This window comes from Nomascus leucogenys, chromosome 25 (genome assembly GCF_006542625.1).
Source record: "Nomascus leucogenys isolate Asia chromosome 25, Asia_NLE_v1, whole genome shotgun sequence".
NCBI lineage: Eukaryota > Metazoa > Chordata > Mammalia > Primates > Hylobatidae > Nomascus > Nomascus leucogenys.
Genome location: NC_044405.1, coordinates 28,676,147 through 28,697,712, shown reverse-complemented (window position 1 = coordinate 28,697,712; position 21,566 = coordinate 28,676,147). Strand labels below are relative to the sequence as shown.

At 58.5% G+C, this 21,566-nt stretch overlaps 2 protein-coding genes across 3 annotated transcripts in view; one reads left to right on the top strand and one right to left on the bottom strand.

Annotated features, from left to right (window-relative positions):
* The window catches only part of RRP1 (ribosomal RNA processing 1), a 50,800-nt gene that overhangs the window by 15,545 nt on the left and 13,689 nt on the right, over positions 1–21,566 (bottom strand). Inside the window, exon 13 of one of the 2 annotated variants that reach the window (XM_003277357.4) lies at positions 20,526–21,118. The exons of the other annotated variant lie outside the window; for it this stretch is intronic. Within the exon in view, the coding sequence (XP_003277405.2) occupies positions 20,856–21,118 (263 nt within the window). The 3' untranslated portion in view covers positions 20,526–20,855. Of the gene's footprint in view, positions 1–20,525; positions 21,119–21,566 lie in introns of those variants that run through there. 2 annotated transcript variants of the gene reach the window in all.
* LOC101179046 (uncharacterized protein FLJ46757-like) lies at positions 11,544–16,924 on the top strand. Its single transcript, XM_030805997.1, is given in 5 exon segments — positions 11,544–12,642; positions 12,644–12,683; positions 12,686–12,909; positions 12,911–14,168; positions 14,247–16,924. Coding segments are annotated over 4 exon segments (1,068 nt in total). The 5' UTR covers positions 11,544–12,159; the 3' UTR covers positions 13,232–14,168; positions 14,247–16,924.

Below are 21,566 nucleotides of genomic sequence, written 5' to 3'. Positions count from 1 at the left end.
AGGGTTCCTGTCTCCTCCTGCCTCCCCACGCCCCTCCCTCGGTGTGTCCACAGTGGGGCGGGAGGGTCTGTGCTGGCGCACGCAGTGAGCAAACAAGATGAGGGATGGCGGTCACGCTGCAGTCCCCTTAGCACTAGCTTCTGTGATAAAACCCTCTTCTACTAAATGGTGTAGCCTTTCCACATGAGCGGGAACGTGCGGGACTTGCCATCCTGGCCTGGTAGTCAGAGCAGACGTGGCGCCAGGCGCTGGATTTCCACGAGCGGGAACGTGCAGGACCCGCCGTCCTGGCCGTGCTGTCAGAGCAGACCTGGCGCCGGGCGCTGGATCATGCTCTCCTTGTGTACGGGTCTGTTGAAATTCCTTCCTCGGGTTACCGTATTTGATACCTGCCTTGGCCGGGTTCTCAGCAAGCCGAGCTGGTGCGGGATCCTGCATGGGGACATCTCACTGTGGCCAAGTGAGCAGTGGGTGGCAGGGGCCACCTCCCTGCTGGGCACCACTGGGTACTGCGGGCAGCTCACTGCTGGTGCCCCTGAGAACCCTGCCAAGAGGCCAAAGGAGCCCCTGAGCCTGGGGACAGCTGCTCCCCAGGCAGGGGTGGAGAAGGCTGAACCCCCAGTTCCTGATGGACAAAGTTCTGCCCTAACCTCCGGGTGAAGCTCCAGGGGCCGGGAGGTGCAGCGCTGGGTGTGCCTCGCTGAGCTGATCTCCCCGTGGCGGGGCCTGGAGACCCAGGCTGTGGGAGGACACGTGGGAGGCACCCCCAACTCGGAGGGCAGGGCGGTCGCAGGGCCCAGGGAACTTCCGCCCAGAGCCCCCCACCCTCACCTTCTAGACCACATTCCAGGGCCCCAGACGGAGATTTCTCTGCCCAAAGACCCCAGCCGGCCTCCCGGGTCCGCATGAGCCTCTCCCGGGTCCTTCCTCCAAGGGGACCACCCCAGGCCCGAGGGGCAGCCAAGCACAGCTATTTGCTGAGGGCTGTGGTGGTGCCGGAGGGTCCTGGCTAGGAAGAGGAGGCTGCAGGCTGGGGCTGAGGCCAGAGCTCCTGATGCCACCTTCCAGAACCCAACTTGGAGCAGCCCGTTTCCGAGTTCTAATGGGCCTTCCAGGTCTTCGTGGAAATGTGCGTGTCCAGTAGGAGAATGGAAAAGATCTCATGAATGGTTTGTTAGCTCATTTAGGACTTTTATGGATTTAGACACAGCCGATGGTCTGCAGCCATTGAGCCGTCAGACAGTGGCACCAGCCTCAGCTCCACGTGGCCCTGAAAAGCAGCTTGAGAGGCTCTTCCTGGTCTGGAGCTGGAAGAGGTGGAGCCGCACCCACCCGGACTCGATCCAGAGGCCTCCCCTCATTGGGCACGGTGCCTGCAGCGAACGCGGGGCACTGTCAGGGAGACGCTTGATAAACATCCAGGAGGAGGAGGGACCTGCACACATGGAGTGCCTGCTGTGTGCACGCTGATCCCTGCACACATGGAGTGCCTGCTGTGTGTACCCTGCTCGTGTGTCATCTCTTACTCCTCAAAACAACCCTGAAAGGTAAGCATTGTGATTCTGAGGCATTCTCATCCTCACTTTGTTGATGAGAAAACTGGGATGGATCGAATGAAAGCACTGGACAGCCCCTCACTGCTCATCGGCGGGGGCTACTCTGGCCCTTGGCTTCCTGCCCCGGGGATGGGGGTGATGCTAAGCACTGCGGCCAGGGTGGGGTGCAGGGCTTGGGACGAAGGCCTCCTGAAAACAGCACAAACGCGAGTGTGGCTTCCACGATGACCACTTCCATACTCCAACTGCCTGCCTCAGAAAACCTCCAGGATGCACTTAAACACCTATCGCTGCAAGGGGCAATGATGTGGAACATAAGTGACTTTGTCTTTGATCACTGGGAGGGCTCGTCATGGCCTTTGAGCTTCAGGGGAGTGGCCGCAAACAGCGCGCCAGATACTCTGGACGTTCCAGTTAAGACAAGACACTGGAAGATCCAGGTTCCCTGAACTCCGCACACAACCAAGCTGTCTAGAAATAGACCCAGCAGTGTGGGTGTGGAAGAGGAGACACTGGCTGGGCTGTGAGTCATCTCCAACTCTTCAATGCCAACACTTCTAGAAACAGATATTTAGAGTTCCCTTGGAAAGCAGTTTTAAGGAGTCTGACTTGTGACACTGTTGATCCAGTGAGAATCGAGGACCTGGAAGGAAGGCGAGCCTGGCTTCCCGTCCGTCAGCGAGGGGAGAGGAGCCCCCAGCCTCGCTGATGGGACCTGGGTGTGGGGGACAGCCCCACCGCTCTCGGGAATCTTGGAGCAGGCCAGGTCCGGTGACAATGAAAGCTGCTGGAAGACCCGGGGCCTTTGGCCGGGGGCCTGTCTGCACAGCCACTCTAGCCTCAGGTTTGCTGTCTCACCACCGAATTAGAAAAGGAGCTGAAATGGGACCAGAACCTCCCAGGGGCAGGGTTTCGCTTTCTGAGGCCTCTGTGGGGCCACGGTTTATCCAAGATGAAGCAGAGGCCAAGATTACCTGGGGATAGGATGGAGACCAGGGAAGAGGCCTCCGGGACATGGGGCTCACTCCCAGGCCCTATGGTCAGCAGGCCCAGCCTAAAATCAGCCTGTGAACACCCAACCCTCAGCCGACCTTAGCCCTGACGACCCGACAGGACCTGAGGAGACCTACGAGGACTTGGGCAGGTGTCACTCCCAGCTGCTTCCATCGTGTATGGAAGAGAGCAGAGGCCGGTACACTGTGGCTGCACCTGGGGTCCCAGCTGCTCGGGAGGCCGAGGCAGGAGGATCACCTAAGCCCGGGAGGTCGAGGCTGCAGTGAGCTATAATCGCACCACTGCACTCCAGCCTGGGCCACAGAGTGAGATCCTGTCTCAAATAAATAAATAAAAAGGAGCAGAAACAGGAGCTTTGGGGCCTTGAAGATGAGCAGCCAAAGCCACCTGGGTCTGAGGCCGGGGTCCCGTGGGGCGGTGGTCTGAGCTCCAGTGAGCTCCAGCTCAACCACATCTGGAGGGAGGGCCTGGGCTTGCTCCTAGCTTACGAGAAGCCCCTCTGAGCCGGGCACGGGGGCTCACGCCTGTGATCCCAGGTACTCGGAAGCTGAGGCAGAAGGATCACTTGAGCTCAGGAGATTGAGTTCAGCCTGGGTAACATAGCGAGACCCCATCTCTTTTTTTTTTTTTGAGACGGAGTCTCGCTCTGTCGCCCAGGCTGCAGTGCAGTGGTGCTATCTCGGCTCACTGCAAGCTCTGCCTCCCGGGTTCACACCATTCTCCTGCCTCAGCCTCCCGAGTAGCTGGGACTACAGGCGCCTGCCACCACGCCCGGCTAATTTTTTGTATGTTTAGCGGAGACGGGGTTTCACCGTGTTAGCTAGGATGGTCTCAATCTCCTGACCTTGTGATCCGCCCGCCTCGGCCTCCCAAAGTGCTGGGATTACAGGTGTGAGCCATCGCGCCCGGCACAAGACCCCATCTCTTAAAAAAAAAATTATTATTATTATTATTTTTTTTTTGCCATCAAGCATTTTCTGTAGATTTTTGGAAGAAAATCTTTCTTCTGTTGAGGTCATTGCTTTGTTGAATTTTATTGAATATCAGCTATGAACCAGCTGATACAGGAACATGTCTTTTCTCCTTTAACTGGTGAGAGTGGTAAAAGGTGCATTATCTGGGTACCTTTTGTAATGTTTTACTAAACCTGAGTTCCTGGGACAAAATCCATTGCTTGATGAATTTTGCTAATATTTTCTTTGCTGTTTTGAAAAGTATTTTTCTAATAATTAAGATTGGTCAGTAATTAACCTTTCTTGTAATGTCCTCATTTTTTTGGTGTTGAGATTACATTATCTCATAAAATGTTGGTCACTTCTTTTCAAAAAGAGAGGTTGGGCACGGTGGCTCATGCTTGTAATCCCAGCACTTTGGGAGGCCAAGGTGGGTGGATCACGAGGCCAAGAGATTGAGACCATCCTAGCCAACATGGTGAAACCCCGTCTCTGCTAAAAATACAAAAATTAGCTAGCAGGGTGGTGCGCGGCTGTAGCCCCAGCTACTCAGGAGGCTGAGACAGGAGAATTGCTTGAACCCGGGAGGCAGAGGTTGCAGTGAGCTGAGATGGTGCCACTGCACTCCAGCCTGGTGACAGAGTGAGACTCCATGTCAAAAAAAGAAGAGAAATGGTGCCTGAGTTCCTGTGGCTGCTGTAGTAGCGAATTACACAAACTTGGTGGCTCAAAGCAACAGAAAAGGAGTCCCTCGAAGTTCTGATGTCCAGAAAGCTGAAACCAAGGTGTGGGCAGGGCCCCGCTCCTTCCAAAGGCTCTAAGGAGGATCCTTCCTGCCCATCCCCGCTTCGGGTGACTCTAGGCGTCCCTCGGCTGTGGCTGTCACCTTGACCCCTGCCTCCGCCGTCCATGGCCTTCTCCATGAGTCCCTCTGTGGCCTCTCCTCTTCTCATAAGGACACCAGTCATTGGATTTAGGGCCCACCCTAAATCCAGGATGATTGCAGACTCTCAACTAATTACACCTGCAAAGACCCTTATTCCAAATAAGGTCGAATTTGGAGGGTGTTCTGCTCAACGTGCTGCAGACAGCAGGAGACGCTTAAAAGCTCAGATCATCATCGGGGTGGTGTTTTTAGGTCGGTGCAACCTTCGTGTGCACAGGACATGCTGCTGATGGAAGCAAGTGCAGATCCTCATCTTTCCAGACCTCAGAAGCTGGGCCCGTGTGGGAAACACAGGCTTTGCTTAACCCAGAATTAACTCCAGTCTATGCAGGGGTGCGGCCCCTGCAGGTGTCCCCCATATCATGCAGGGCTGCCAGCCCAGGCTGCAAAGGCCCCAGGGGCGGGACCCCAGAACTGGACAGGTCTTAGAGGTCATCTTGTCCTCCACACGCTTACAGAGGGGGGAACCAAGGCCCGGAGAGGCAGGGAGACTTGGCCCGGATCCCAAAGTGGGAGGAGGATGTGGTTCTCGGAGCTGTTCTGACCCCCGAGCTGCTTGAGTCTTTTCAGCAAGCCCCATCCATGTTCATAGCTCCCCACGGTGACAGTCCTGCCTCCCCGGACAGAATCCCACACTCTCCTCCCAGCCTCCACTGCCAGGACCCAGGCGTTGGTCAGGTTCAATTCGATGTGCCGTGAGAGGTTCTGATTCAGAACTGTGTCCCTGGGGACCAGGCACGAGGCTTCTGCTGTCCTGGTGTGGATAGCACCAGGGGAGGTGGCACCTGAGCCGGTATCTGGGCCTACACAGGAAGGCCGGCTCAGGCACGGTCTGTGTCCCTGCCAGCGTCCCCTTCTCGCACCTGGTGAGTTCACACCCGAGGTCGCAGAATCAAGGCCAGGGCTCAGGCCGCCACACTCAACTCTGCCAGGATGCAGTGGCTCCCGGTGGCCTCTCCAGGATGTCCGCTGTCCTCTCCAAAGGCTGAGGCCAGCTCAGGACTGCACAGCCACAGCCTGCTCTCCCTCCCTCCCCTTCTCCCCACCCCCCCCATCTCTCCCCTGGGACTGCACTTCCCCATCCCCATCCCCATCGAATGTTGGCATGTAGCCGCTGGGAACCTGGGCTGAGATGCAGGGTCAAGCCGAATCTACTCCCTCTGGAAAGAACTGTCTTGGTTACAAAGGAAACGGGAAACTAAGGCCCCTTCAATGAACTCCCTTCTAAATGGCGTTTGATCGATTCTTCTGCCAAGTGAAGGTGCCTGCAAGACCTTGTTCTAACAATCTCCTAACAGTTTTACTCTGTTCTATAGAGGACAACCTTCTAGGGGCAAAAGAATGGCTCAGAATTTAATCCATGAAAGGTCGCTGCATATTGGAGACCCTGTGAGCATCTGAATTTGACGAGGAGTTGGGGGAGGGAGAGAGTTCTTTCCAACCAACACAGCCCATGGGGAAAGGGGAGCAAACTCACCAACCATGGCAGAGCCCTCCCCCCCAGCTCTGAGTTTTCCTGCTGGAAAACCCCACCACAGCAGGAAAGATGGAGAAAAAAAGACACTGCACCATGAAACAGGAACAGGAAGCTGTAAAAAAAAGAACAAGCAGAGAGCAGGAATGAGCTCTTGGAAATGAAACCTGGGAGGGCAGAAATTTAAAATGCAGGAGGAAGTTCGGACGTTCAAGAACATCTCCCAGAAAGCAGAACAAAAGACAAGGCAGTGAATGTTGGGGAGGAAAATAGGAGGAGGAGAAGTTCCACCTTCCAATCGCAGAGTTCAGAGGGAAGAGGGGGTCTAAGACAGAAGGGAGCTCACACAGCACATTCCCGAAGCTGCAGCACTGCTCTGCAGGCTGAGGGGGCCTCGGTCTGGACAGAGGGTAGAGGCAGACCCCACCCACCAAGCATAAAGCCTCAGGCTTGGAGATCACAGGAAGTGCCTGTGTGGACTTGTGTATGTGTGTGCACGTGTGTGTACATGCATGTATGTGTCTGTGTGTCTGCGTATGCTTGTGTGTCTATGTGCATATGTGTGCTTGTGTGTGTGTGTGTGCACCTGGAATCTCAGCACTTTGGGAGGCCAAGGCAGGAGGATCACAGAAGCTCGGGAGTTTGAGACCAGCCTAGACAACACTGTGAGACCACAATCTCTACAAAAAAAAAAACAAAGTTTTTAATTAGCTGGGCATTGCAGTGTGCACCTGTAATCCCAGCTACTCAGGAGGCTAAGGTTGGAGAATCGCTTGAGTCCAGGAGGCTGAGGCTGCAGTAGGCTGAGATTGCGCCACTGCACTCCAGCCTGGGCAATGGAGCAAGACCCTATCTCAAAAAAAAAAAAAAACAAAACACACACACACAACAGAAAGTTAAAGCTTCCACATTGGAGAAGCTATCCTGGGGTGACACAGAGCAGAAAGGAGACCCCAAAAGAGGTAGAGTTGGAGAGGAGGAAGCCAGACTGACAGAGAGACAGACAGATAAGGGCAGGGCCCCCACCCAGGCCCGGGGCAGCCCCTGGGGGCCCAGCTCCAGTGTGCGTCCATTTCCTGCACACGCAATCCCTGCGCACACCCACAGGAGGAACTCTCAGGAGGCCACGCCAATCTGACATCAATGGGGCCCCGCCACCATCAAGGCAGCTTTCATGCTTGCCAGCCATGAAACCCGGAAGGAGGCTGCCAGCAGGCTCCAGAGGCAGATGAACCCAGCCCCTGCCCACCTCTCCAGGACACAGCCGTCCTCGGACATGGGCCACCACACCTGCTCTAGCAATCAGCAGGACAGAGACTGAGAGTTTGGCCATGGCATGGAGCTGCCTCACAAAGAACACAGCGATGCTGCTAGCGTGCACTGACATGCATTCCACCACGTGTACCGAAACCAGCAGGCTACGCTCCTGCTCTGATCACACACTGCCTTGCGGAGGGGGTGGACACAGTGCTGGCTGCAGCTGAGACACCCATCGCACCAGACCTTGCCGAGACTGGGACCCTGGCTGTCCCACCCCAAGCCCACAGGGTCGGTGGGCCTGTCTGTGACACTATGTGGGAGGAGGGCGCCAGGCTGGCTACCCAGTCTAGGGTGGGACCACAGCATTGAGGGGAAGCCCTGGGGACGCCCACAGAGCCTCCTGGTGCAGCCCCTCAGAAGCCACTGCCCAGCTAACACACATCTACCCAGTTTCTGGGGCGGAGCCAGCGCCCTCCTGACCCGGCACCCAGAGGGCATGCAAAGAGGCCCCAGGGCTGGGCCACTTCCAGGAGAAACGCTGACCCTTACAGCCCAGAGGAGGCCTTTGTGTGGGAGGAGCTGCCCTAAGCTGCCTTCGAGCCTCGAAAGGTGTCACCCTCTGGGGCGTCAGACCACAGGCAGCCCCAGGTGTGCTAAATGTGCTTCCCTGGCCCCTCTACCATCCTCCCTGTGGTCCGTCCTGCCACGCCCACCTGCTGGTTCCAGCTGGTGACGGCGGGCACCCACTGAGCGGGTCTCTGCAGCCACCCTGCACGGCGAAGGGCCCGGCCAGTTGGGGTCTCCAGTGGCCTTGCCATGACCTCAGAACCAGGGACTGGGTCACAGGTCAGGTTGCGCCTCCTCGACCCACACAAGGCGGCCACCTGCCCCAAGCCAAGTGTGCCCAGACCTCCGTCCTGAGCTCAGCCTGCAGCAGACGGCGCTCTCTGCTGCCCCCCTTCTTTCCTTGGCCCAACCATGGTCCCCCAGCCTTTGCCTCGTTTAGTGCCCCCCAGCCCTCCTCCTAGGCTGGGCCTCCTGCGGGCCATCCAGGAGAGGCCTCTTGTCCACCTGTGCCCTGCAGAGGCATCCCCTGCCAGTCCCCCACAGAGCTGCCGTCCCTGCTGGGGCTGTGGCCAGCTCCTGGGGCAGACCCCTCGTGGACAGAGGCTGTCTGGGGCCAGGGGGGTTGGGGAGGTGTGGAGGGGAGGTGGCTGATAGGTCAGTCCCTCCAGCCTGGGTCTGGGAGACCCCACAGCAGGCTTTGTGGGGTGCCTGGTCGCCTCTCACAGGGAAAGTGTCGGGGGGGGCAGTGGGGGTGACTTCCCGGTCAGGGGGAGAGTGGCAGGAGGGGCTATGTCCAGGGGTCATCCCCTAGCACCTGCTAGGTGGTAAGGACAGGTTTTCTGGCCCCACAAGGGCCACACGCCCCAGGCCAGGATCTGACCTGGGGCCAAATCTCCCCAGTAGCTCCTGTGTCCATTCACCACCTGGCTGAGCTGGGCTGCGCCCTGGCAGTGGCTGAGGGCCCTGGAGGCGGAAGTGCACAGGGCACAGCAGCTCACCCAGAGATCAAGCCCTGTTAACCCCTCAGCACGAGAGGGAGGCAGGGGCCGGGGCTGCTCCACCTAAAATGCTACCCAAGTGCGGCACGGCCCAGGGTGCGGAGGGGACCTGGTGACCAGGGCCGGCGCGTGAGAATAACACCTGACCGACACAGGCAGCTGGAGACAGGAAACGCATATGGGGTCGGTGTCCCTCAGACAGCAGAGACTGTCACAGGCCGAACTGTGTCCCTCAAAAATCCAAACGTGGGAGTCTTGACGCCCCCAGGGTCCCAGCTGTGACTGTATTTGGAGGTAGGATCTTAAGAGAGGTGATTAGATTAAAATTAGATTGTAAATCAGCAAATTGTATCTTAAATATATGATCTTTAAGTGTCACAAATACCTTAATTAAAAAAAAATTTATTGAGAAGCCAGAACATGAAAAAAAAGTGTTTTAAGTTAAAATAAGGCTATTTGGGTGGACCCCACCCAACCTGCCTGTGTTTTTATAAGAGGCAATGAGGACACAGACACACAGGAGGACGGCCCTGTGAGGACACGGGGAGGAGGCGCCTGGTGCCAGCCCAGGAGAGAGGCCTCAGGAGCCAGCCCCACTGCACCCTGGCCTTGGGCCCCAGCCTCCGGGACTGTGGGAGAATTTATGTGGGTTGCTGAAGCCCCAGCCTGTGATCCTTTGTCATGGCCGCCAGAGCAGACTCACACAGTGGCCTCAAAGGATGGGGCCACTTGTTCTCTCCGCCGCCCCCCTGCCCCGCCCACCCACCTTTCCCCTGCAGCCACGCCCCCTCACCGGTCTACACCCCCGTGCACCCCTGCAGGGCCTTGGCACTGGCTACTCCTGCCGCCAACCCCTCTCTGCCCCAAATATCCACTCGGCTCCCGGCTTTGCCTCTGTCAAATCTTTGCCCAAAGAAGCCCTCCCCTGACCACACACTCATCCTCCACGCGGCCAACCCTTCACCTTGCTCTTTTTTCTCCACTGCACTTACTGGGGGCTTCAGGTAGTCTTCCTGCTTCCTTCCTTCCTCCCTCCAAAACAGAGTTTGAGCCCGGGTGTTGCGGACCCTTGCCTTAGGCGAGAGGCAAGAGTAGGACATTATGTGCCAGGGACGGTGGCTCACACCTCACGAACATTCACCTTGAACAAACCTCATCAAGGTTTTCCCCATATCTCAATGGAAGGGCAGCCCACGGCTGATTGACAGGTTGGAGGGGTGCCCAAGAGACAGCCCTCCTGCCCCAGCCAGCCCAACTCCAGGTGTTCCAGGGCTCCCAGTGGGACCAGGCTGTCTCCAGCCAAGCCCACCTCCTGGCCTGGCTCCGCCCCGCTCACCTGCGGCTCCCTCCCTCTCCAGAGAGCACCGTGATCACCCCACACAGGCCCCAGCAACTCTGACCTAAACCCCAAGGGCCAGAATACGGTGTCACCACCCACCCAACCTGACCCAGGCCGAGGGAGCTGGGAGCAGAAACTCAGCATGTGGAGGTGAGGGGAGCAGAGGCTGGATTCAATTCAGCCGCATTCCAGTTGGGAGAAAAGTGAACTCCATCCGGGCTGGCCTGGAAGCGCATTTCCTTGGGAACCGCAGGGCTGAGAAACAGCCTGGCCAGGGAAAAGGCAGCTCCTGGCGGGCAGCCTGGGGCAGCCATGGGTGTGCAGACCTCGGCCTCTGTGAGCAGCGGAGAGAAAAGGACAGGTGGCACCAGGCTGTGGCTTCTCCATCTCCAGGAGACCCGAACCGCTCAGAACCTTCGGGCAAGGGTAGGACATTATGGGCTGGGCGCAGTGGCTCTCGCCTGTAATCCCAGCACTTTGGAAGGCCAAGGCGGGCAGATCGTGAGGTCAGGAGTTGGAGACCAGCCTGGCCAACATGGTGAAACCCTGTCTCTACTAAAAATACAAAAATTAGCTGGGCATGGTGGCGCGCACCTGTAATGCCAGCTACTCAGGAGGCTGAGGCAGGAGAATCGCTTGAACCCAGGAGGTGGAGGTTGCAGTAAGCCGAGATCATGCCATTGCACTCCAGCCTGGGTGACAGAGCGAGACTCTGTCTCAAAAAAAAAAAAAAAAAAAAAAATAGGACACTGTTGTCTGTCCAAGGGAGGGACAGACCCCAGGGCAAGTGGCACAAAGCAGACGGGGTGCCAGGAGGTGCCCAAGGGGTGCCAGGGGCAGGGTGAGGACCTGCTGCTCAAACTCGAAATCTACACTCAGGCTGGCTCCCAGTCGGCCAGCCCGGGAGTCACCCAGGCACACCCTAGGGGAGGGGACAGGGCTGCCTGCTGCCTGAGCCCTTCACTCCCCCAGGGAATGGGACCTGTACCCCACAGCCTAGGGACAGGGCCACTGGCCCTCGGACAGACCAGGCAGCAGACAGGCAACGGCACCATAAGCCCTATACTCATTCCCTGGCACCCACCTGCTCCAGGCCAGGCCCCACACTTGGTCTGGCCTAACTGTGCCCTCAAGTGCCCTGAGGGTGACAGGGGGACCCAGGGGCTGCTGGGGATGAGGATGAACATGGAAGCCTGACTGTGAGGCGGGGCAGGCGGGGCAGGCAGGGCGGGGGCCTGGGCCTCGCTGGGTCACCTGGGATGTAGGTCAAGGCAAGAAGGGAGGACCCGGAACACCCCTCCCCTGCCCCTGCCTGGCTCCCCAATGCCCTGGCCATGGGGATCAGTTACTGTGGCACCAGATGAATGGTCTTGGGAGTCCAGGGAGTCTGGGGCCACTTTTGGAATCTGCCAGCCCCTGCCACGTACCAGCGTTTTCGAATCCTCTCATTCTCCACCAAACCACCCAGAGCAGAGTTTTCCAGGGACAGGAGAGAGAAGGAGCTGCCCACTGTGCTGCCCCTGGGTCAAGCTCTGAGAGGGGCGTAGGGCTGGGGACAGTGGCCAGGACTCAGGGGCTGCGGGGGCAGGTTCTGGGTGCATCACAGAGTGCGCCCTGCTGTGCCCGCCCAAGTGCGGGGCCTGATCTGACCAGGTGAGCCCTTCTCCGAGGAAGCTGATGAGGGAGAACTTCTCCTGCTGGCACTGAAGAAGCAAAGTGTGGGGGTGGGGGAGCCTCGCGGAAGGGGGCTGTGGGCACCTCCAGGATCTGAGGGAACCCCAGGAGTAGCCCGTGAGAGAAACAGGAGGCCTACAGCCAAGAGTGCATCCTCTAGAAGACAGGGAAGAAAAAAGAATGCACCCTCCCAACAGCCAGGGAGTGTGGGAGAGGCCCAGCCTCCAGTGCCTGGCAGCTTCAGCACCCACTTCAGCCTGGGAGCCCTGGGCAGGCCCGGCCATGCCACCCAAACCCTCGTCTACGGCTGGGCGCTGACATGCAGTGGTGGTGAAGTCACCAAGTTCAAGGTAATTTGTTGCACAGCACGGATATTTAATGCAGGAGGGACTGGATAAACATTTAGGCAGGAAAAGAAAGAAGAACAAAGGAGGGAGGGAGGAGCCACCAGGAAGGAAGGAGGGTGACTGCAGAGACCAGCCCTGGGCAGCGGTACCAGCGGTGCACGGAGCCTGGCCCGGGCCGTTGTCACTGGAATTCATGCCATGCAGACTTCTACATCAAAGGGAAACGAGGTCGGGAGGGCCGAGGGGTCCACAGCACTCCGCACCCATGGGGCCAGGCTGGCACAACGCCCCAACGCTGCAACCCTGGGAAGAGTCACACGCACCCTCCCGGGACCCACATGACTGTCAAGGGAGTGTGGCGGACACATCCTTCGGGGGTGACGCCCCTGCAGATGGCGTTTCCCCATCTGTGCCACCCTTGCGAGGCCTGGGAAAGGCTGCAGGGCCAGGCGGCACTGGGCAAACCGAGTGCCAGGTAGTCATTGCAACATGCTGGGCAAATCTGAAACCATGGGGACGGACGAGCTGCACCCCTGGGAAAGAGGACAGAGGGAGGCGGTTATCAACGTCCTCCTGTGCCTCAGTTTCCAGAAACAAGCCAGACTCAGTGCCTCAGGGAGACCCCGTGTGGCCTCCGGAGAGCACAGGACCCGCCCTTTGTGCAGGTGAGGAAACCGAACCCCAGAGCAGTGCAGGACTGGCCTGGGGACCCCGGGCTCAGCCCTGGGCGCCTTCCCTCTGCCCATCTCAGACAGGGGCATGGCCAGCACCGCCTCGCCCCACGCACCTCCAGACTGGCCCTCCAGGGGCCCCCAGGCACAATCCTCTCACTTTCCTCCTCAAGCCCCCGCCCTTCCCCTTCACACCATGACCCAGGGGCTGCTAGCAGCTGGGCGGGGCTCCAAGGCTTGAAGCTGCTTCTCCAGGTCTCTTTCCAGGGGGCAGCAGATGGCTGCTCACTCAGGGACGCCGACACCAACAGGACGGGACCCATGCATGGGTCTGACTTCCCTCCCAGGCTCTGCCTTCACTCAATGGCCCTGTGGGGCAGCTGGGGCTCCCGGCCGCCCTCCCCTGCCCACAGCCATGAGGTTTCTTCCTAGGGTTCTGTTTTCCCCACAGTCGGAATTGAGGTGCTGGGAGGCTCCAGGAGAGGGATGGGGTGGAGCGAGTGGCCTGGAGTCCCCCAGAGCAGACCCCAAAGAGAAGGGTCAGAAGGGCCCTGTGGGGTCTGGGCAGCTGGGCGGAGCCCACAAGCCTGAGACCCTGTGGGAAGGAAGTGCCCCCACCTCGTGGTAAGAAAGGGGCTGGTAGAGGCTCCTATGTGGCCCCCTCTGTCCCCTCCCCACCTCTGGCCAGGCTTGGGATGAGCCCTGAGTGGACACAGGCGCCACAATGGGGTCTCGGGGGTGAGGGCTGAGGAGGCTGAGCCTCCAAGGACCCCAGGGTGCCTGTCCCCACTGCACACCCACCGGGGCACAGGGTAGGGATAGTGCCAGGAGGGCCACAGCTGCAGGGTCCATCCCAGGCCATGGCACACAGGTAGAGGTGGGTGCCAGCCTTCGTGAAGCACCTGCGGAGGCTCCACTCAGGGAGACAACGAGGCCCTTGCCCAAAGGGATCCTGGGTCACACGGGGCAGCAAGAAGGGGTGGAGCAAGTGGCCTGGAGCAAAGGGTTGGAGAGGCTCCGGGCGGCGTATTCTCCCCCAAGCCCATTCCAGGGCTGTGGGCACCCCCAAGAGGCAGCTAGTGGGACTGCAGCCATGCAGGTCCTAGAGGGCAGGTGACAGGGGACATGACAGAGGGGGACAAAGGGCCAGCAACATCCCTGGGGGAGGCACAGAGAGGGCCGGACTGCCCTCTCTGGACTACGGAACCCAGAACCCAACGGCCAATCCTCTCCCTACTCCTCACCCACAGTAAGGGGCCAGGGCTCCATGCAATGAGAACCCATGGGTGATGCCACACAGGGGAGAGGCCACGCTGGGGAGAGGCCATGCAGGGGGGAGGTCACATGGGGGAGGACACGCAGGGGAGAGGTCACATTGGGGAGAGGCCACGCGAGGGGAGGTCACATGGGAGAGAGGCCACGCGAGGGGAGGCCACGCAGGGGAGAGGTCACAAGGGGGAGACGCCGCAGTGGGGAGAGGTCACATGGGGGAGAGGCTACACAGGGGAGAGGCTGTGCGTTGGGGAGATGGCCCCTGCGGGAAGACTCCGAGGCAGTCTGCTGCAGCTCCTTCCGGCTGAATCTGGCTCAGGAAATAACACCAGCCCTGTGTACAGGTAAGTGATGCCTGGAGGGATCATCTCTGGGCAGCTCACCGCGGCACTGGCCATTCTCTTCATGGCAGAAGAGTCCACTTGGGGAAAAGGTTCCCATCAGAGATGGAGATGTTCCCTTTCAGACTCCAGGCTGTGGCTGTGGGGCCGGCTCCTTACCACACGGGCTGGGGGCTGGGCACATGGATGCCCACTCCTGGGCCTTCCTCCTGGTGGGCCACAGCACCACACACACTGCAAACCAGGCCTCTTCTTCATCCACCACCACCGTCCAGGCCTCAACAGTCACCAGGTGGGGTCCTGTGCCCTCTGGGGGAACTTCTGGGCTAATGAGGGGGAACAGTCCCCATTACCGGTCTGTCTTCATGAGGCAGAGTATAGGCAACAGTGGGAGTTCTGTGAGACTTGGGTCAACGTTCCAACCCCGGGGCTGCTGGCAGAACTGTCCCACTCTCGATCCCACGGCCAGGAAGTGGGTCCAAAATTGCCTGGCCAGGCCACACCCCTGCATGAACTGCCCTACAACACCCAGGGCGCTGCCTGACTTGCCATCCACCTCTCAGCCCCTCCCCTCACCCCTGCCGCAGCTGCAGGGCCTACCCTCGCCAGGGACTGCTCCCTGCTTACCTCCCTCGCCCGTGCAATGCCTCTACTTCCCGCAGGGCCTGCTGGGAGAAGTTATAGGTCACGATCATATTTGAGCATGAGAAGCTCACGCAGAGAACATTCTGGCTGAGGGAGAGGTCTTGGGGTTCAAGGCTGTTTCTTGGTTCTGCTCAGCCATGCCAGGCAGGAAAATGGGCACCTCTGGCGACCCAGGCTGGCTGAGCGCCTGCAGGGAAGAGCCTTTGGCACGTGAGCCGCTGTGGGCTGGCAGGACTGCAGCTGGGGTCTCCATCTACTGGTATCTAGGCAAGGAGGAAAAGCAGGGGGGCTCGGAGGCGGCCCCTCTAAGTCTGTAACTCCTGAGCTGCTGCTCAGTCCCCAGAATGTCACCTCCGGGCAGAGCCTGTGACAACTGTCAACTGTGAAGCTGTGGCGTGGGTTGCTACTGAAGCTCTGAAGTCAGCGAGGACACATCATGTTTGTTCTAGACCGTTTGGCTGCTGGAGGAAGCTGTACATGCACACACTCGCCTCACCACCCTGCGAGTCCACAGGCCCCTCCTCAGTCACCTCCAGGTAAAGGGGGCCCTGCGTAGGGACTTGCTCTCTGGGGCGCTGAGATGCTCTAAAATGAACTGTGCTGCAGTGCACAGCTGCCCGATTGTGCACCCACGACGGGGAACTGAACACTGCATGAATTACGTCTTGAAGTTGTTCTTTAAAAAGGCTTAGGGTCCCTGGAAGACCCTCGCCCACACCCAGGTGGAGCGTTGTTGCTCACGTGGCCGCACCTCTCAGGATGGCCGTGGGTCTCCGTGATGGGTGAGTCAAGAAGATTCTTTTCTTCCTCCTTGTGGGCTCCAAATGGGGAGGTGAGGCGCTGCCACTTGCCAGGTCAGCCTCTGAGCTTAGAAGAGGAGCATCCAGGAGACCCCCGCTCACCAGGCACCCCCGAGCTCCCTCAAGCTCCCTTGGGAGCCTCAGACAGGGCCAACAAGGGCAGAGCTGCATCATGGGGGCGGGGGGCCACGGCGGCCCAGGCTGGGTGAAGAGCGGGTGTCCTGGTGTCAGAGCCCCACAGGAACCAGGGGCCCTGCAGGGGGTGGTGCGGCCGGGTGTGAAAGCAGGTGACCAGACAGGAGGGTTCCCGCGGGGGTGACAGAGCCAAAGGTGAGGAGGGCACCCATGCGGGAAGGGGCGCAGCACCCACGCCCAGCCTCAGTTCTGCATGAAATGAGTATCGGGGGTAATGGAAGCCGGAGGTCCTTCGGGAAAGGGAGGTTCAAACACAAGGGAAACCCCAGAATACACCCCGGGTGTCGTCACAGCTGGAGGCACCGCCTCTCCTGGAGGTCAACTCCTAACACGAGTAGGGCAGGCACAGGCAGCAGATAAGACAGTGAGCAGCCAATGCTGCAGCGGACCCCGGTACCCAGCTTCGGGTGGAGCGCCCCGATGTTCCTGAGGGTGTTTCCAGGATGAGGCTGATTTGAATTGGTGGACCGAGGAAAGCAGGTGGACCTCCGCAGAGGGGGCCTCATCCAGTCTGCCTGGCCAAGGCCTTAAAAGACCGGGGTCCCCTCCCCTGAGGACCTTCCGGGGTCTCCAGCCAGCCGCCTGCCCTGCAGAACTCCCAACTGCCAGCCCCAGTCCTGTGAGCCGAAGCCTCACAATGAACAGGGCACTCTCCCCTCCGCCACCACCACCACACACACACGCCTGCTATGGACAGGACTGTGTCCCCTGACAAGCACATGTTGAAGCCCTAACTCCCAGTGTGACTGGAGATGGGGCCTCTAAGGAGGTCACTAGGGTTAAATGAGATCACAGGGCTGGGCCCTAGTCCAACCTTCCTGACATCCTTGTAAGAGAGGTCAGGATGGCCAGGCGCAGTGGCTCACGCCTGTAATCCCAGCACTTTGGGAGGCTGAGGCAGGAGGATCATGAGGTCCGGAGTTCAAGACCAGCCTGATCAACATGGTGAAACCCCATCTCTACTAAAAATACAAAAATTAGCCGGGCATGGTGGCACACGCCTGTAATCCCAGGTACTCAGGGGCTGAGGCAGGAGAATCGCTTGAACCTGGGAGGCGGAGGTTGCAGTGAGCTGCGATGGTGCCACTGCACTCCAGCCTGGGCGACAGAGCGAGACTTTTTCTCCAAAAAAAAAGGTCAGGACACGTGAGAAGGTGGCCGTTGATTAAGATAAGCCAAGGAGGGGGCCCAGGAAAAGTAACCCTGCCGACACTCCCTCAGAATCCTCCAGAACAGAAACTCACCTTCCCAGGCCTAAGCTGCCCAGTCCCTACTGTTTTGTTCTTGCAGCTGGAGTGGACAGACACACACCCCATTCATTGATTCTGTTTTTTCTGGAGACCTTAATCTAGACAGATGGAGGGTGGCTGGCGGGTGGGCTGGAGGGACAGGTAGAGAACAGGCATGCGCTGTGCACACACTGCCCCAGCTCTGCCAGCTGAGAACGCCTGTGAACAGTGAGATCGGAATAGCAGAGGCCCAGCCAGATCGGCTTCTAAACACCACCCTCCCCTCACAGGAGCTAGAACTCTTCAGAGAAATGAGAGAATCTGAACAGGGCCCTGGGGCTGTAAACGACTTCACTGAGACAACTAAGGACTGAGGGTTCGAGGGTTGGACACAGTGAGGTGTCCACGCTAATTCCCTGATTTTTCCTGGTTTGAGACAGGGTCTTGATGTTGCCCAGGCTCACTCAAAATTCGTGGGCCCAAGCGATCCTCCCGCCTTGGCCTCCAGGGTAGCTGGGACTACACGCATGTGCCACCACACCAGCTCTAGCTCCCTATGTGACCGCTGTGCTGTGGTTAAGGGAATGTCTCTGTAGGAGGAAATGCACCACAAAGTATCCAGGGTGCTGGGGCACCAAGTCAGGAAATACTCTCAGAAGGCTCGGGGGAGAAATGCTCTCTGTGTCTGCAATGTTTCTGTAAGGTTGAGAGATTGTTTTTCCAGGAAAAAGCAACATCATCCTCATCCCAGCCCTGTGCTGTTATTCCCACTCCACAGGCAGGCGAGTGGAACCACAGGTGCTTCCTGTCCTGGTCACAAAGTCAGAGTGGCTGGGCCAAATGTCCTGAGAAGAGTCACCTCCTGGGATCCCATCAGCCTGGCCATAGCAGAACACCCAGACAAGGGCCCATCCCCGAGGCTCAACTCAACGCATGCAGCCACTTGTAGAAAAGTCTGGAAAGTAGTTCTTCAACCGACTAGACACGGTGAGCACAAAACCCAGCCATAACTCCTAGGCATCTGCCCCAGAGGAATGAAAGCATCCCTCCCCTGAAAACTCATCCTTATGCAGCAGCGTGACTCAAGACGGCCAAAGGCAGGAACACCTCAAATGTCCATCACTGGACAAACGGGCAGATGCAATGCACTCTGTACCATGGGATGTCACTCAGCCATAAGGAGGAAAGAATCCACGGTGTGGATGAGCCCTGGAACCATGGTGCTGCGTGAAAACAGCCAGACGCAAAAGGCCACGTGCTGCATGATCCCGTAACACATGGCCAGAACAGACACGGCCCGGAACCTGAGGCCAGGAGGATCCGTGCGGGTGGCGGGGAGACAGAGGGGTGATGGCTAAGGCATACCCAGTTTCTTTTGGGCTGAAAATGGTCTAAAGTTGACTGTGGTGATGGCTGTACAACTCTGAATATGCTAAAAACTCAAATTATACACTTCAGTTGGGTGAACTGTACTCTTATGTGAATTACCTCTCAAGGATTCTCTCCTGGGCTCAGGCGCTTCTCCCACCTTGGCCTCCTGAGCAGCTGGAATTACCATTCACATGGGGAAATAAAACAACTCGGTCTCAAAAATAAAAAAATAAAAAATAAAGTAAGAGAGACTAGCAATAGGAGAGGAATTCAGTAATTCATGTCGTAAGCACAATGCGCTTATTTGAAACAATTCTGAAGATGGGGAAATGTGTACCCAGCATGACCTGGGAACAGCCAGAGCATGATGGTGCCGGCGCAGCCACAAAACACCCCTCCCTGTGAACACACGCGTCAAAGAAGGTCCAAAGTCACTGTGGCTTCTGGTTTCACAACCGCAATTCGGCATGACTAATTTGCTTCTTCCCAGAAACTTCTGTTAGCATGGTTGTTTCCTTAGCTTTTGACCAAAGAAACTTCAAAAACAAGAAAGCGTTATTATGCACCCCGTTCCCTTCCAAAGGCCTCCAACCGCAGGGGCTCCTCCCAACAGGCCCTGCTGGGGGTGAAGAGGCCAGGCCCAGGGAAACACTGACCAGGCCCAGAGGACACTGCCCAGACCTGACGCTTGCCGCCGGCAGTTTATGTTGGACACGCTTGTCTTTTTTTTTTTTTTTTTAAACAGTTTCACCCTCGTTGCCCAGGCTGGAGTGCAGTGGCACAATCTTGGCTCACCACAACCTCTGCCTCCCAGGTTCAAGCAATTCTCTTGCCTCAACCTCCCAAGTAGCTGGGATTATAGGCGTGCGCCACCACGCCTGGCTAATATTGTATTTTTAGTAGAGATGGGGTTTCTCCATGTTGGTCAGTCTGGTCTCAAACTCCCGACCTCAGGTGATCCGGCCACCTCAGCCTCCCAAAGTGCTGGGATTACAGGTGTGAGCCACTGTGCCTGGCCACGCTTGTCTTCTTAAGTTCCTTTGGGGAATGAACCCTAACCCCTAGAACAGGGGCCCTGGCCTTCCCCGGCCGCCCAGCTGAGTGGGACTGAAGGAGGTGTCACCAGGTGCCACCTGCCCGGGGTTGGGGGATACTCGAATGCAGCAGGGCTTTGGGGAACCGGATGCAGTCCAGGGTCTACACAATGCCAGCCACAGCCTAGAGGTCCTTACTGGTCCCAGGCCCACTCCAAGCCCTGGCCTCTTGCTGGATCCCACACGGCCTGGCTGGCTGGGCACCCATGGAACAGAAGATGTGGACAAAACCCAACACAGTGGCCCCTTGTCACCTATGCAGGCTGTGGCCATAGCGCTGGCAGCAGATAGATCCTTGTTCCATGCAGGTGGAAAGCCCTGGGCTACTGTCAGATCTCCATCACCAAAGTGGGGACCTGCCACCTCCCTCACAGGCTCCAGCAGGCGTGAAGGGGAGAGGGGCAGGGAGGATGCTGAGTGTGACCTGGCTGAGGGGAGGAGGTGTGCAGCCTGTGGACCCGCAGGTACTGAGGATGGCAGGGCACTCCTGCCTCCAGGGACAATGGCCTCGCGGAAGCCAGGTCTTCCCACCACACACACGCTCACCCTGGACAATCTGGGCCTTATGGGAGCTGAATTCACTGCACGACTCCAGAGCCCAGACTGACGGGGAAGCAAAAGAGCCCCGTCCAGACAGCCCTGTTAACACCTGGGCAGCTCTGTGAAAGGAGCAATGTCTTACAAGATCTTTCCACAAACATGAATAGAAACCACCACACTGCTCAGAGGCTGGTGCCTGCCACCTCCCACACGTCCATAGGACACACCCGAAGCGACACTTCCCTGGCAAAGGCCATGCAGCATTTTATTTTCTGAACCCCCCACAGCGGGGGCGGCCAGTCTTGCTGCAGGTGGAGTTTCAGTCTTCAGAGTTTGACCTTCTGGTCCAAGGTCATCACAGCCACAGGCGGAGGCTCTGGGGAAAGGTCTGGTTCCTGGGACGCTAGCCCCTAATGACGGGCCAATCTCTCCAGTGCTGCCCTTCTCTCCCACCTGGCACAGGAGTTCTGGAACCATGGTCCTGAGTCTACAGAACAGCCCAGTCAGCCTCGTCCCTCGGTGCAAGCACGGACTGGCCTCCCTCCCTGCCTGTCCTGGGCCCGGCCACGTCACTCCCTGCGTTTCTTCTTCTTCTCCGGCTCCTGGACATTGGCCACCTTTGCTCGGGCACTGGCCAGGGGCCGAGGTGTCCTCCTTCTCTGGCGAGCCCCTCTCTGGCCACGGCCCCTGGGCTGATCTCGGAGCAGGGCCCGCTCAGCTGTGCCTGGCTGCTCACCAGCCTCTGCTCGCACCTCGGGGTCGGCCCCCACACCCTTCCTCCTGCTCCTCTTCCTCTCCACGCCTGGGCTCGGGGGCTCCTTCTCACCTTTCCCTGACAAAACAGCAACACCCCATGAGCCAGAGAACGCCAACATGGGCTCCTGCCACTTACTCCCACTCGGGCTGAGGATGCCCGCACCACAGACCTGGGAGGACAACACGGCCACAACAGCCAGCCAGACGCATCCCGTGTCCAGTGTGGGCGCCAAGCTCCATCCACACGGCTCAGGACCCCAGTGAGGGCTGACCTCAGAAGGACCAGCGTGAGGACAGGGTCATGAGAGCCAGGAGCAAAGGCACAGAGGAGTGGGCAGGACTGGGCTCAAGGCAGAAGGGGAGGTGGAAGAAGCGGATGCCGGGCAGTGCCAGGTCCTGAACGCCAGGCCGACAGTGTTCACACAGCCAAGGGCCGGCTGCAGAGGAGGCCACTGCCCCGTGGGAAATGAGATGGACGGCTTCAATGGCACGGAGCTCTGGGCAAGGGAAGGGGTGAATCCCTA